At 43.4% G+C, this 13,609-nt stretch overlaps 1 protein-coding gene across 6 annotated transcripts in view; it reads left to right on the forward strand.

Moving 5' to 3' along the window:
* The window catches only part of dok4 (docking protein 4), an 82,299-nt gene extending 69,465 nt beyond the window's left edge, over positions 1-12,834 (forward strand). For 5 of the 6 annotated variants that reach the window (XM_060837868.1, XM_060837873.1, XM_060837872.1 and 2 more), the window contains 2 exons: positions 7,841-7,964; positions 10,699-12,834. In XM_060837868.1, the coding sequence (XP_060693851.1) occupies positions 7,841-7,964; positions 10,699-10,808 (234 nt within the window). In that variant the 3' untranslated portion in view covers positions 10,809-12,834. The remainder of the gene's footprint in view (positions 1-7,840; positions 7,965-10,698) is intronic. The other variant, XM_060837871.1, reaches the window with a different exon arrangement.
* The last annotated feature ends 775 nt before the right edge of the window (positions 12,835-13,609 follow it).

The raw sequence follows: 13,609 nt of genomic DNA on the forward strand, positions 1-13,609 counted from the left end.
GACTATAGGCCAGTAAGCTGAACAGCTATGGCCTAACAGCTGTGGTAACTTACTTGAGAAGATTCTGAGAGATAAGATTGGATAAGATAAGATGTATTTGAAAAGGCAGGGTTTGATTAGGAGTAGTCAGCATAGCTTTGGGAGTGGGAGATCATGCTGCACAAATTTGTTAAAGTTCTTCGATGAAGTGACCAGGAAAGTTGATGAGGACAGGGTGGTAGACATAGTCTATATCGATTTCAATCAGGCCTTTGATAAGGTTCCACATGTTAGGCTGCTCTGGAAGGTTAGATCACATGAAATCCAGGGCAAGCTGGCAAATTGGATGCATAATTGGCTTGATGGTAGGAAGGAGAGGGTAATAGTGGAAGGATGCTTGTCGGACTGGAGGCCTGTGACTAATGGAGTGCCTCAGGATTAAGTGCTGGGCGCATTGCTGTTTGTTATCTATACCAATGATGTGGATGAGAATGTATAAGGCAAGATTAGAAGGTTAACAGATAACACTAAAAAAGGACAGTATCATGGACAATGAGGAAGGTCATCAGGAATTGTCGCAGGACCTTGATGAGCTGAGAAATGGCAAATAGAGTTTAATCTAGATAAGTGTGAGGTCTTTCATTTTGGAAAGTCAAAACAAGGCAAGGGTTTCATGGTGAATGGTAGGGCCTTAAGGAATGTAGAGGAACAGAGGGACCTTGGGGTTGAGGTACATGATTCTCTGAAAGTGGAGTCCCAGGTAGACAGGGCAGTGAAGAAGGCTTTTGGCATACTGGTCTTCATCAGTCAGGGCACTGAGCATAGAAGTTGGGAAGTTATGTTGTGATTATACAGATGTTGGTGAGGAATACTGTGCTCAGTTTTGATTACCTTGCTAAACTGGAAAAAGTGCAGAAGAAATTTGCAAGGATGTTGCCTCGACTCAATGGACTGAGTTAAAGGTTGGTTAAGCAAAGACTTTTTTCTTGAGAGTGTAGGAAACTGAGAGAGACCTTATAGAAGTATATAAGATCCTGAGAGGCATGGCTGGGGTGAAACTGCTCAGTCTTTTTCTCAGGTTTAGGGAATAGTGGAGTAGAGGGCATCAGTTTAAGGTTAAAGGGGAAAGAATAAAAGGGAACCTGAGGGACAATTGTTTTACACAGAGGGTGGGATGCACTTGGGATGAGCTGCCAGAGGAGGTTGTTGAGGTGAGTACATTAGCAAAATTTAAAAGGCATTTGGACAATACATGGATAGGAAAGGTTTAGAAGGATATGGGCTAAGTGCAGGGAAATGGGGTTAGCATATGTGGACGTTTTGGTCAGCATGGGCCACAGAGTCATAAAATCATAAAGATGTACAGCACAGAAACAGACCTCTTGGTCCAACTCGTCCATGCCGACCACACAACCTAACTTAATCTAGTCCCATTTGCCAGCACTTAGCCAATATCCCTCTAAACCCTTCCTATTCATATACTAATCTAGATGCCTTTTAAATGTTGCAATTGTACCAACCTCCAGCACTTCCTCTGCCAGCTCATTCACAAAACGCACCACCCTCTGCATGAAACAATTGCCCCTTTGGTCCCTTTTAAATTTTTCCCTTCTCACCCTAAACCTATGCCCTCTAGTTCTGGACTCCCCCACCGCAGGGAAACGACTTTGTCTATTTACCCTATCCATGCCCCTCATGATTTTATAAACCTATATAAGGTCACCCCTCAGCTCCGACACTCCAGAGAAAACAGCCCCAGCCTATTCAAGTCTCCTCCAAATCCTCCTCCTCAAATCTTCCAACCCTCACAAGATCCTTGTAAATCTTTTCTGAACCTTTTCAAGTTTCACAACATCCTTCCTATAGAAGGATGACCAGAATTGCACACAATATTTCAAAGTGGCCTAAGCCAATGTCCTGCACAGCCGTAACATGACCTCCCAACTCCTAAAATCTGTTGTCTGTCCAGTTAAGGAAAGCATACCAATCGCCGCCTTCACTATCCTATCTACCTGCGACTCCACTTTCAAGGAGCTATGAATCTGCACTCCAAGGTCTCTTTGTTCAGCAACATTCCCCAAGACTTTACCATTAAGTGTACAATTCCAGCTCTGATTTGCCTTTCCAAAATGCAGCACCTCACATTTATCTAAATTAAACTCCACCTCCCACTCCTCAGCCCATTGACCCATTTGATCATTAGTAACTATTCTCCTATGTTTACGTCCAAATCATTTATATAAATGTCAAAAAGCAGTGGACCCAACATCGATCCTTTTGACACACTACTGGTCACAGGCCTCTAGTCTGAAAAACAAACCTTCAATGCCACCTCTAGTTCTGGACTCCTCCACCCCTTCGAGCCAGTTCTGAATTTTAATGGCTAGCTCTCCCTGTATTCAGTATGATCTAATCTTGCTATCCAGTTAGGAGCCTTGTTGAACACCTTACTGAAGTCCATATAGATCATGTCCATCGTTCTGTCCTCATCAATCCTCTTTGTTAAAACTTCAAAAAACTGAATCAAGTTTGTGAGACATGATTTCCCACACACAAAGCCATGTTGACTATCCCGAATCAGTCCTTGCCTTTCCCAATACATGTACATCCTGTCCCTCAGGATTCCCTCTAACAACTTGCCCACCATCGATGTCAGACTCACTGGTCTATAGTTCCCTGGCTTGTCTTTACCACCCTTCTTAACAGTGGCACCATGTTAGCCAACCTCCAGTCTTCTGGCACCTCACCTGTGACTATTGATGACACAAATATCTCAGCAAGAGGCCCAGCAATCACTTCTCTAGCTTCCCACAGAGTTCTAGGGTACACCTGATCAGGTCCTGGGGATTTATCCACCTTTAACCGTTTCAAGACATCCAGCACTTTCTCCTCTGTAATATGGACATTTTTCAAGATGTCGCCATCTATTTTCCCACATTCTATATCTTCCATGTCCTTTTCCACAGTAAAGACTGATGCAAAATGCTCCTTTAATATCTCCTCCATCTCCTGTGGCTCCACACAAAGGCTGTCTTGATTATCTTTAAGAGGCTTATTCTCTACCACGTTTTCCTTAATATATTTGTAGAATCCCTTTGGATTCTCCTTAACCCTATTTACCAAAGCTATCTAATGTCCCCTTTTTGCCCTCCTGATTTCCCTCTTAAGTATACTCCTACTACCTTTATATTCTTCGAAGGATTCATTTGATCTCTGCTGTCTATACCTGACATATGCTTCCTTCTTTTTCTTAGCCAAAACCTCAATTTCACTATAATTTGAAGGTGCCGGTTCAAAGTTAAAAATCACCCAACACCAGGTTATAGTCCAACAGGTTTATTTGGAAGCACTAGCTTTCGGAGAACTGCTTATGATCGTAAGAATTACGATCTTAAACTCCACAACCACCTGATGAAGGAGCAGCACGCCAAAGGCCACTGCTTCCAAATAAACCTGTTGGATTATAACCTGGTGTTGTGTCATTTTTAATGCAATTTGTCTAGTCATCCAACATTCTTTACACCTACCAATCTTGCCATTCACCGTAACAGGGTCATGCTGTCTCTGTAGTCTTGATATCTCATTTTTGAAGGCTTTCCATTTTCCAGCTCTCCCTTTATCTGCAAACATCTGCCCCAAATCAGTTTTTGAAAGTTCTTCCTAATACCATCAAACATGGCCTTCCTCCAATTTAGAACTTCAACTTTTAGATCCAGGCTCTCCTTTTCCATCACTATTTTAAAATGAATAGAATTATGGATGCTGGCCCCAAAGTGCTCCCCCACTGACACCTCAGTCACCTGCCCTGCCTTATTTCCCAAGAGTAGGTCAGGTTTTGCACCTTCTCTAGTAGGTACATCCACTTACTGAATCAGAAAATTGTCCTATACGCACTTAACAAATTCCTCTCCATCTAAACCCTTAACACTATGGCAGTCCCAGTCTATGTTTGGGAAGTTAAAATCCCCTACTGTAACCACCCTATTATTCTTACAGATAACTAAGATCTCCTTAAAATTTTGTTTCTCAGTTTCCGACTACTATCCCCAGTTTGAACCAAAGGGCCTGTCTCTGTGCTGTAGGACTCTATGGTTCTATCTGCCACTCTCTGTGTAAAAAACCTGCACTTTACATCTCCTTTGAGCTTTCTCTATTTTACGTTAAATGCCTGCCTTCTCAAATTAGACATTTCAACTTTGGGAAAAAGCTTATGACTGTCAACCCCATCTGTGCATCTCATAAACTTTAATCAGGTCTTCGCTCAGCTTCTGCTGCTCCAGAGAAGAAAACCCGAGATTTTCTAGACTCTCCTTATAGCTCACACCCTCTAATCCAGGCAGCATCCTGGTCAACCTCCCCTACATCCTCTCCAAAGCCTCCACATTCTTCCTGTAAGGTGAAGACCAGAATTGACAGTGTGACCTGACCAAAGTTTGATAAAGCTGCAACATGCCTTTCTGACTCTTATGTCCCCACCAATAAATGAAAGTATGCCATATGTTGTCTTTGCCACTCTATCTACTTATGTGGCCGCTTTCGGGGAGCTGTGGACTAGGATGCCAAGATCCTTGGTGCATCAATGTTGTTAAGAGTCCTGCTGTTAACTGTATACACACAGCATCTCACACTTACCCAGATTAAACTCCATCTGCTACTACCCACCCATATCTGCAACTGATCTATATCCTGCTATATCCTTTGACAACCCTCTATAATATCCAGGCCTCCACAGATTTTTGTGAAATCTAGCATGCAGAGAGGGCAATGATGCACAACATGTTCCGGAGCATTGTGGTGAGTGGATTGGAGCAGATTAACCACCACAGGCAACTTCAAACATAATCCACCTGTAAACAAGAGCAAAGCACTTCCCCAGTTTCACTGCCCTGCCCAACCCTCTTGCTTTGCTTCAATCCCCAGCTTTGAACACAGACCCAGCCTGCACAATGCTCTCTGGAAGGAAGGGTTCCAGCCTTCTGGGTGAGGAAGTTTCATACCCATTAGGATGCTGGGTCTACTGTCTTTGGTGAAAGGTAGGGAGGGGCAGGCAATTGGGAGATGGGACAGGGTGACCTTTCACCCAATTTTGAAGAGGGACAGACTCAAAGGGCTGAATGGTCACCTTCTTTAAGAGAATTGGAGGGTTTGAGCTATTGGGAGAGGCTGAATAAGTGGGGGCTGGTGCTCTGGAGCATCAGAGTGACCTTATAAAGGTTCATAAAATCGTGAGGAGCATGGATAGGTGAATACCCAAGGTCTTTTTCCTAGGATAGGAAACTAGAGGGCATGGGTTTAAGGTGAGAGGAGAACGATGTAAAAGGGGTAACTTTATCACACAGGGAGTGGTGCGTGTATGGAATGGGCTGCCAGAGGAAGTTGTAGACTCTGATACAATGACAATGTTTAAAAGGCATCTGGATTGGTACATGAATAGGAAGGGTTTAGAGGGATATGGGCCAAATGTTGGAAAAAGAAACTAGATTAATTTGATTATCTGATGGCATGGATGAGTTGGACCAAAGGGTCTGCTTATGTGTTGTATAATTCTATGATTCTACGACTCTATACAGAGAGAACATGGGGAAACGCAAGGCTAGAGGTGACTAATCGGTGTGGACTTGTTGGGCTGAAGGCCTGTTTCCATGATTCTGTGAATAATCATCAAGAAATCCTGTGGGGAGTTCAGAGGCAAGTGAGTGGTGAGAATGTGGAACTCGCTGCTGTGGGGTGTTAGAGTGAATAATGTTGATGGTTTAAAGTGAAGTGGATAGGGAAAAGATGGAGAAGGTAATCAAGGGATAAAATGGTACATTTGGATGAGAAAAAAATTTGGAAGAGGCTTGAGGGGTCCATAAGCACTAGCATGGACTGGCTGGGCTGAATAAGCTCTTTCTGTGCCATATTATCTAAGTATATGATCATCATATCAGTGCTACCATGGCTGAAAAAGCCTCTTAGCATCTATGATGTAAAACACTCCTGGTATTTAACTGATTCCAATATGAATATCTTTCATTCTTCCAATCTCCAGAGAGGAGAGGCCCTATTTACTCAATCTCTGCTCATAGCACGAAGCCTCTCAAAGCCACTTAAATTTTGACAAATGCTGAGACAGATTTACAGGAATGAAGGGTAATGTCATGTAAAACCATAAACTTGTATCAGGATGTGACAGGGTAAACACAGAAGAGATGTCCCTGATGACCAAGGGTCCAGAACCAGGTCCCACAGTCTAAAGATATGGAATGACAAGACATGTCTTCACCAAGAGAGTGGTGAGCGTGTGGAATTCTCTGCCGCAGGAAGCAGTTGAGACCAAATGAATGAATGTTTTCAAGAAGGGATTAAATGATATAGGGAGAAAGCAGGAACAGGGGACTGAGTTGACTACTCCAATTTCTAGTTTCTGTTTCCATGTTAACCTATTGATATCTCTTTGCAGGCTCCACCCTATATGCTCTCCTTTCTATGATTAGATTGGTAACAATACAGTCAGTCCCTTCATCCAAATCAGGAGTATAGATTGTAAATCTATAGATTCCTGAAGAAGGGCTCATGCCCAAAACGTCGAGTTACCTGTTCCTTGGATGCTGCCTGACCTGCTGCGCTTTTCCAGCAACACATTTTCAGCTATAGATTGTAAATACTTGAATGCCCAGTATAGAAGTCAATTTGTCATCCTGAAATTGACATCAGTTATCCAGATGGACATTCAACACTGGGTTCATGGTCACTACTGGACTGACTCTCAGTTCATGGTCACTATTGGACTGACTCTCAGTTCCTGGTTGATGACTCTCCTGGTGGTGCCACCTCCTGTTTTGACCCCAGTTTGTCCCAGTTTTTTGTCACCTCATTTTTGTTTTGGAGATATTAATTATGAAGAAGGAATCATCTCACAATCCTACCCTCTAAGAGACAAATATTTACTTTAGCTGCTTTCTTCCATTGTACATACTTTAGAAGCTCTTTTATAGCTGGTTTAACATTTTTTGCCAGTTTACGGCAGTAATCTATTTTTAGTCACCCACTGCTTGTTCCCAAAACTGCTCGATAACTTTCACGATATTATTTATCTTTTATTTAACTTCCTTAGGTTCCATATCTAGCCCAGATGATTTTTCTCCTCTCATGAAATCTTTCATTCTCAATTAAATTATGCTTTGTGGAGAATTTTGGAATATCTCTGTAAGTATCCTACCCCTTTTCCCCACCATCTTCACTTATTTTCCCAGTCCACTGCAGTCTATCAGATGTAAGTAAAGTTCTTTTTTTTAACCAATTATTGATGAACCAATTTGGTTTTTCAGATACTCTGGTGGTTTCTATCTCCTTACCTTTGAAATGCCTTTACTTACGTTTAAAGCACTGCTTTCTCACCCTTAAACTGAATGTGAATTGTGAAATATTATGCTTACTCTTGCTCCGAGAATCCTTTGCTATGATGTTCTCAAGTCTGACTCAGGACATAGGAAATGTGCTGGGCTTCCCAAATGGCAGAAATTGTACATTTCATGAACCAACATGCCCTGGGAAGTCTTGATTGAATGCACTATGATCCAAATTGATGGAAATAAAATTCAGTCTGATCCCTGATCTGGTTAAGACATTAGATGCTTCAAGCAATCATTTCCTTCCCTCTGCTGGCATCTCTTTGTTATTTTCCCTCTCCTTCTGATATGAACAATGGAATTTCTCTACATTGGAGGAACGATTAACAACTGTGAAATATATGATTAATGTTTAATGATAGCCCAGTTTATCCAATGACATAATGTTTGATTTAGTTTCCCAGTCTGCGTCAGCCAACAGTCCCCATTTAGAGCTGGCTTCATGTCACTGTGTTTGTTGTGTTTTACAGATATTAAACAAGAGTGCAGAAGTGGAGCACTTCCCATCTCCAGCGAGTGCTGTGCTCCCCCGCAGTGCCTTCTGGCACCACATCACAAGCTCACAGCACACCAGGGAAATGGTCCGCAGTAATCGTAAGGAGTGCACGTTGTAGTCAGCTCTCACTGTTCCAGTGCAGTCACATACTGAGCTCAGGTCACAGCAAATAGGAACAAGAAGAGGGTCAGGAATCCCTGCAGTCTGCTGAACCGTTCAGTAATGTCATGACTGATTTGATTGTGGTCCTAACCCCACATCCTCATCTTTCCTTTGTAACCCTTGACCCTCTGACAAGACTGAGACATACTTTGCTCAGTCTGAAATGCTTCATAAATAGGGACATTGAAAACAAAAAGCAGGGAGGTCAGTTCTGGTCCCCACACTTTAGGAAGGATGTGAGGGTCTTCAGAACGGTGCAGAGGTGCATCATCAGAATTGGTCCAAGGATGAAGGAATTTAGCTACAAAGTTCTTCTGAAGAAACTGGGCTGTTTAACTCAGAGTGCTTGAGAGGGGATCTGATTGAGGTAGAAAGGATGATGACAGTTTAGATATAGAACACAGAGGAAAACCATTGCCATAAGCAAATCATGGCAACACAGTCTTAGTCAGGAGATCTGGAGGGAGTATTTTATACAGTGACTGGTAATTACCTGGAGTTGTCTGCCCATGAGTTGGGGTGTGGTGACAGTGGAGATTAGAGATGGGGAATAATTTCAAAAGAAAATTAGATGGAGACTGGAGATAATTAGCCTCAAAGGGATCGAGAGCAGAAGCAGACTGACTGGATTGATCTACAGAAAGCTAGAATTGAACTTGGGCTGAATGGCCTCCTCCTGTGCTGTAAGTGACTGTATGATTCCATGATCTATTGTTGTACGTTACTGAGAGTGTTTGGGGACAGTGTCCAAGATGCTTTACTCTGTATCTAACCCTGTACTGTGGCTCAGAGCCAAACCTGTTAGATGAGGTACACTATAATAAGAAGTCAACTTGTCCATTTTGACAGGTAAAATAGAAAAACAGCATCATCTTCAGCAATCATTTGCTCTGATTGTTCAGCTAGAACATTTGTGTTACAGGTTCTGTGGGTCTCGGATGGTTGATAAGTCCAATCCTAGAGCCACATCCCCAAACATACATTTAAAAATAGCATATTATTTAAACAGAGAGAAATTGCAGAAATCGGAGGTGCAGAGGGATCTGAGTGTCCGAGTCTATGAATCACAAGAAGGTAGTGTACAGGTACCACAACTAAGTAAGAAGATAAATAGCATGTTGATGCTTATTTTTAGTGCAAGGGCAACAGCTGTTTGGCCACAGCTGTTGGATCTATATGTTGGACCAATGGCTGTTGGAGTTTAGTAGAGTGAGTCATAGAATCCCTGCAGTGTGGAAACACGCCATTTGGCCCAACAAGTCCACACTGACCTTCTGAAGAGTAAACCACCCAGACCCATTCCCCTACCCTATTCCTCTACATTTACCCCTGACTAATGCACATCCCTGAACACTGAAGGCAGTTTATCATGGCCAATTCACCTAACCTGTGCATTACTGGAAAAAGAGTTGATATTGGAGAAACATCAGATTCTGAATGATCTAGACAGAGAGAGTGCTGGAGGATGTTGCCTCCTATTGGAGAGTGTCGACCTCAGAGCCATAGTTTCTTAATTACAGTCAACAAAGGAGTCAAAGATTCCATGTGGGACAGAGAGGAAAGTGGAACTGACCCCACAATCAGATCAGCCATGGTCTCATCAAGACAGAGTAGCCAGGGAGGACTGAATGATGTTCTCCTACTCCTAATGGTATGTTCATGTCGTTTTATGAAATGAGTTCCAATGATCTGAAAGCGTTGTGACACCAGATTTGATCATAATTTTCAAAAAGGAATTAGGCAATATGTTGAAGATAAGTTTGCAGGCTGTGAGGAAAGCCTGCTGATTACCAGACTGATTCCTCAGTTAGAACTACATTCACTGGAGTTTAGAAGAATGAGGGGGTATTCCAATAGAAACCTATAAAATCCTAATAAGGTAAATGCAAAAAGGGAGCTCCAGATCACAGGTGATTCCAGAACCCGGGGTCACAGTCTAAGGCCATGGGATAGGCTATTTTGGATAAGGTCAGAAGTCACATAAAACCAGGTTATAGTCCAAAATGTTTATTAGAAATCACAAGCTTCCAAAGCGCTGCTCCTTTGTCAGGTGGACTAAGGTAAGTCCACATTTTGAATTAAGGAGACATTTCTTCACCCAGAGAACAGTGAGCTTGTGGAATTCTCTCCCACAGAAAGCCAAAACATTGAATGTTTTCAAGACAGATTTTGATATAGCTGTCAGAGGTAAAGGGAACCAAAGGGAGAAAGGGGGCCTGGATGTAGGTTTGCTCACTGAGCTGGAAGGTTCAGTGAGCAAACCTACATCCAGAACCCCAACCTGAGCTAAACATTTTATCAAAACTCTGAGAACGAGGGAACGGTATAGAGTTGGGTGATCAGCCAAGACCATATTGGATGGCAGAGCAGTCTACTGCTCCTTGTCCTATTTTCTACATTTTTAAAGTGGATGGAAGGGGGGATATTGATTTCCTCTTTCACAGACATGACAGACTCCTTCTCTTCTATATGATTGAATTATCCAGGGAAAGACATCTAGAGATCCTGAAAGAGTGATGGGAAGAAGAGACGGAGTGAGAGGAGAGTTAAAGCGAAACTTGTTGTTTAATGTTCTGTTGCAGTGTAATGTTTATTTGTTGTTATTGAGTGTTGTGATCTTTATGTAACCTTGAATAGGAAGTGAATGAGTTTCCTCTCTTGGTTCTTCAGCAGAGTTATACTGCACAGGCCAGGCAGCAGGTGACATGGACTCCTTCCCTGGACAAGCAAGTCCTTTAAGCAGCGAGTGCACACTCTCGCCACAATTCCCCACTCAGTGAGTGATCTGGACAGAGCTTGTCTCAATCTGCAGAGAGGGCTGAGCCACACCTTTCAATAAGGACCAACAGGAAATTGGGACAAAGCACCCCCCGCAACCCCCCTCCCCCCACCCTGATCCCTCATCTTACCCACTGTGTACAAATGTGGAACAAGATAAAGAAACACTGCACTTGACAGGATTGGGAGAGGAAGGCACTGGCAGAAGTCTTGGAGGTGTTTTTTTTTGGCACCTCTGACAACATTGAAGATATCTGGAGTAAAGGCCGAAGCACAAGACCATTCAGACATAGCACAAGGAGCAGACCTGAGAGGGAAGGCCAGTATGCACAGTCACTCAATGACCTAACTCAGGACAGAGCTGGTTTTGTCTTCAGTAGCATCACTGGCAAAAACTCTTATTGTGAATACAATCCTGGTGCCTGTTCAGGGACTGGCCTGACACGAGAGACCCTCTGATCCAAAATTTGAGAATATGCTGTCCTTCCAAATGCTGGAATCCAATCAGTCACTTTATAATAGGTACTCCGTTCATTTGTAGAAGGGCTTTCCGAGTTTTTTTTGGACCTCAAGGTTCAACTTTGATGCAGTCCAAAACGAGACAAATGCTGCTGACCTTTTCCTCCTCAGTCTCCGATCTCTCAGCATCTGACATGTTGCTCTACATGTGTTTGCAATGAATTTCTGTAAGTGTTTGACAGTTGTTTCCACTGGACCAGCCTGAAGTCAGCAGGGTGCAGAGTCCCTAGACTCTCACTGCAGGATCTAAGCCCCAGCCCCTGTACCACAGGCTGACTGGCCATCTCCAATTGATATCATTCCATCTAGTAACTGTCACTCCAAACTCTCCCACTCCTCTTACACACCAGATTAACTTAACCACTCCATAGTAATGGAAAATGCAAGTTGCCCATTTCCTTGTTTCACACTCTGTTCATGTCATTAAACATTAATGTTTGAAGAAGACATTGCAAACCTAGGGAGTACTCTCCTCCCTTCTGTACACTGCAGTGCTAAGGTTCAACCTCGAGTGATGGGGAGGACACAGCAACAAGTTGGTGATGTGATCTGGCACAGGAAGAGGCCAGCTGTTGATTTCAAAGCCAAACCTGCAGGAGGTTCCTTGCAAGTCAGCCCTTGTGAGAGTTGCTGCCTCACTTCCCTTCCTCCCAGCCTGTGGGTCACAGCTGACCATGGAAAATCATGGTGTGGAAATTCACGAGGGCAATGCAACCTTGACACTCAACTGAGAAGCATTATTTAAGGCTGGAATGGGGAAAGTAGGCTGACACTTGGGTTATGGCCAATGTGAGTGGTCTGTCCTAGCCCTCAGACAGGCTTTTAGGAATGGTGGGAGGTGCTGACTCACCAGCAACCCAACCCGCTCTCTTTTTCTCAAGCGACCCTCAGCAACATGTCAGCAGGAGATAAGTTTTACCCAATCACCACCTCCAGGCCTCTTCAGGACACTCCTGGGAGCTGGGGTGGGGGGCAAACAGTCCCACTGGGCCAGTCAGCAAACGGAGATTCAACAGCCACCTCGACGGCAGTTAAGAATTGATGCAATGCTATAACCGAGAAGGCCCTGTCACACAGGCTGAAACACATCTGTGACAGGTCAATTCAAATATCCCTCAATGCACTGTCAAAACTCAGTGCAACCATGCAGTGAGTTCTTCCCTGAGCCCAAAACTCTCTTGCCAGGGCAGTTCCTGTCATATAGAACAAGATTAATGCTGCATCCTCCTGTTGCTGTGCCCACACTGCACTGACAGCAGCCTGAAAGAGAAGCAGCAACCACAGTGAACACTAACATGGCTGAGCCCTGCACTAGTCACATTCATTAAAATGTGAACGTAATCTCTGCTCATGATTTGTGAATGGTCAGTTGTTCAGGGATGGGCTACAACACACATTGTACCCAAATCCCTGTGTCCCATCTCCACCTAATGCTGAGCTGTGTCTCTCATTAACAGCATGAATTGATCCACATGAAACTTCTTCATGGTCTGACAGCATGTGACGTGAACCAGCAGCTTTTCAATAAAGTTGAAAAATGTTTTCCTTTGCGTTTAGTGATATTAATCAAAAACTGTTTACACCATAAACTTGGTGCTGTCATTCCCATCTCCACTGCATAGCAACTCCCCTGTTTAAGCTCCATCTCCCAATTCCCTCACACCTCCTCGAAACAATCTGCCAATTGGACTTCTGCTCCTCATAATTTCATACATCTCAATCACAATGCCTCACCTCCTGCATTCCAAGAAAACAACCCTGTCTGGTGCTATCCTGAAACTGTGGATGCCAAAACTGCACACTGTTCTCGAGTTGTAGCCTAACAAACATTTTATGTATTATAGCATAATGCCTCTGCTCTTAAACTCCATCCCTCAGCTGATAAAGGGAAGTATACCACATGCCTTCGTTACCACTTTATCTAGGCGCCCTAATATCTTACAGGACTGGCATGCAGGGTCCCTCTGATCCTTGGTGCTTCCTACTGTCATCATGTAGTCCCTTGTCCAGTTGTCCTGACCAAGTGCATCACCTAACGTTTATCCCGATTGAATTCCATTTGCCACCAACCAGCCCATCTATATCCTTCTACCAACTCCCAATTTTCATATCATCTGGTAGATCAGTTCAATCATGGCAAACTCCCCATTTCATGGTATTCCTGATGTTATATTGTGCTCCCAGGTTTCCGAATTGATTTTAAAAAGCAGAAACAGCCAACAGATTCATGCGGAAAGTGAAATTGAGTTATTGTTCCACATCTGCAACACTTCATCAAAACCTC

This window comes from Hemiscyllium ocellatum, chromosome 17, assembly GCF_020745735.1.
Source record: "Hemiscyllium ocellatum isolate sHemOce1 chromosome 17, sHemOce1.pat.X.cur, whole genome shotgun sequence".
Classification (NCBI taxonomy): Eukaryota; Metazoa; Chordata; class Chondrichthyes; order Orectolobiformes; family Hemiscylliidae; genus Hemiscyllium; species Hemiscyllium ocellatum.